General features: G+C 33.7%; 1 protein-coding gene across 1 annotated transcript; it reads right to left on the bottom strand.

The window, feature by feature from the left end:
* Positions 1 to 53: 53 nt before the first annotated feature.
* On the bottom strand, positions 54 to 745 carry LOC110035333 (gamma-soluble NSF attachment protein; the record flags this gene model as incomplete). The annotated part of the gene is given in 4 exon segments (XM_020739566.1): positions 54 to 191; positions 290 to 448; positions 519 to 603; positions 678 to 745. Coding segments are annotated over 4 exon segments (450 nt in total), but the record flags the coding sequence as incomplete, so codon positions are not given.
* Between the last annotated feature and the right edge of the window lie 1,287 nt (positions 746 to 2,032).

Genomic DNA, 2,032 nt, shown 5'->3' with positions numbered 1-2,032 from the left:
TATATATATATATATATATATGTATGAAGAATAAGCCATGAGAATCCACTTACTTCTCAAGTTTAATGTAAATGCTTGTGACAGCACGATATAGCTCAAAAGCCATTTGTTCTTTCCCATCCTCTTCCAAAATCCCACAGGCATCATTGTACAACCGAATAGCTTCCTCTGGTTGAACATCTTCCAAAGCACTTTAAATATAAAAGTAAATAAATGAAAATGAATTCTCTAAAAAATTTCCAGTCTCATTAATTAAGGCAAAAAAAATTACAATAAAATGTTCACATACCGAGCACCTTTTGCAAGTGCATCTGAAGCCGGTTGTGATCTTCCACATTCCATATATAACTCCGATGCCCTCTTGTAAAGGTCAGAAACCTCATTCCAGCTGTTAAGATCCTTAGCTAAAGCACCAGCAGATTCCATATGTTTGGCGGCATCCCAAGGCCTATGGAAGTTCATCAAGGACAACAACTAATATGCTCATTTTTAACAAGATAAAATACTCAACAGGATACGATGATATCATTTCTTGGCCTTTTGAAGCCTTCTCAAATGCTTCCTTCGCCTTCAAATTATCTTTCCTCGTCCTGAAACCAATAGCTTAAGCAGAAGAAATGAAAATTAAAGTTCGGAAGTCAATCCATCAAGAGACGAATTTTCATTTCTATACCAACCAGCCTGTTCAAATAGTCCTGTAGCTGATTTCCAATCAGCAGACCATCTTGTAAAACTAAGCTTAGTTCTGCAAGAATATACAAGAAATAATTAAAAAATAATGCAATCTGAAAAAAAAAACTCCTAATAAATGAAGAAAACACAATCAACGGTAAACAAATTTAAAATATTGCCACACTCATCTGATATCTTCCTCATAATTCATACCATTAGCTTTTTAAAAGATGTGGCAGTATGAAAGCATAATTTAAAAAAGGTCCTAATAGAAGATCAACTTATTAGAAAAACAAGCTCAAATAACATCAGCAAACTTCAAAACCAGGAGCAATGATATGAAGTACGCATGCTTAGGCAACAAATGTATGCCGAACTAGTCAAGAGACGAGCCAAAAAGATTATATCTGCATATCCTGTGTTTTTTCAAATTTTTATTGTCTAATAGTTTCCATATATCTATTATTTGGAGGAAACAACCTGGGTATTTCTCTAGCAAGAGTAGAATTTTAATGATCCTATATTGAAACTATCCGACCCGAGGCTGGCCAAAAATAAACTCAAATCATTCAATCAAAAATCAAGTACAGCCAAGCCTATTAATAGGTGGCATGAACCTATATATATATACATATAGGGGTGCGTGTGTGCTTGTTTGTGTGTTGAGAAGAAAGGTATTTCTATTTCACCGATTGAATGAGTGACACCTATAAATAAGCATACATGAAGATACAATTAAAAGAAATAAGAGATAAAAAACCCCAAGTCCAAAGATTGAAATTACATATGATTGCTTTTTCGGTATTAGGCCCTATATATTTTTTCAGTACTGCTTGATTCAACAACACTCCACCTAAAATTGGAGCACAAATATGTTATAACTCCGACTTCTAACAAAAAAGAGAAAAGATCAGATACCCTAGAGCCTTTGTTAGGATATTTATCATTAGTTCTGAATGGGAGATATAAGTAACAATTTTCTTGGAAGGCAGCGCAGCTCATATGAAATGATAATCTACTTAAAAATGTGCAGTTCACTTATAAAAAATTGATATTGGCAATGTAAATGGTGGTATGATAACGGCAATATAGAATAATAGGCCAATTAATAGGTAACCCAAACTCTCCCAAAAGTTTTTTACGCACGTCATTTTGCATGTAGAATGAGACATGGATGAATTTTTTGCTTTAGCATTTGACCTTGCCATGATAATCTGTTTCTTGCTTATTCCAAAGAGATACAATATCATGAGATTAACTTTCTACCATCAACAGATCAAGCATAAATAACATTTAGAAAGGCCTCAATATTCAACATCTTAGACTTAGAACATTGTGATCCTTCTCCTAGAGACCTTTT

Source organism: Phalaenopsis equestris, unplaced genomic scaffold (assembly GCF_001263595.1).
Source record: "Phalaenopsis equestris unplaced genomic scaffold, ASM126359v1 Scaffold197338, whole genome shotgun sequence".
NCBI lineage: Eukaryota > Viridiplantae > Streptophyta > Magnoliopsida > Asparagales > Orchidaceae > Phalaenopsis > Phalaenopsis equestris.
Note: the sequence above shows the minus strand (reverse complement) of the source record. Positions and strands in the feature narration are given on the sequence as shown.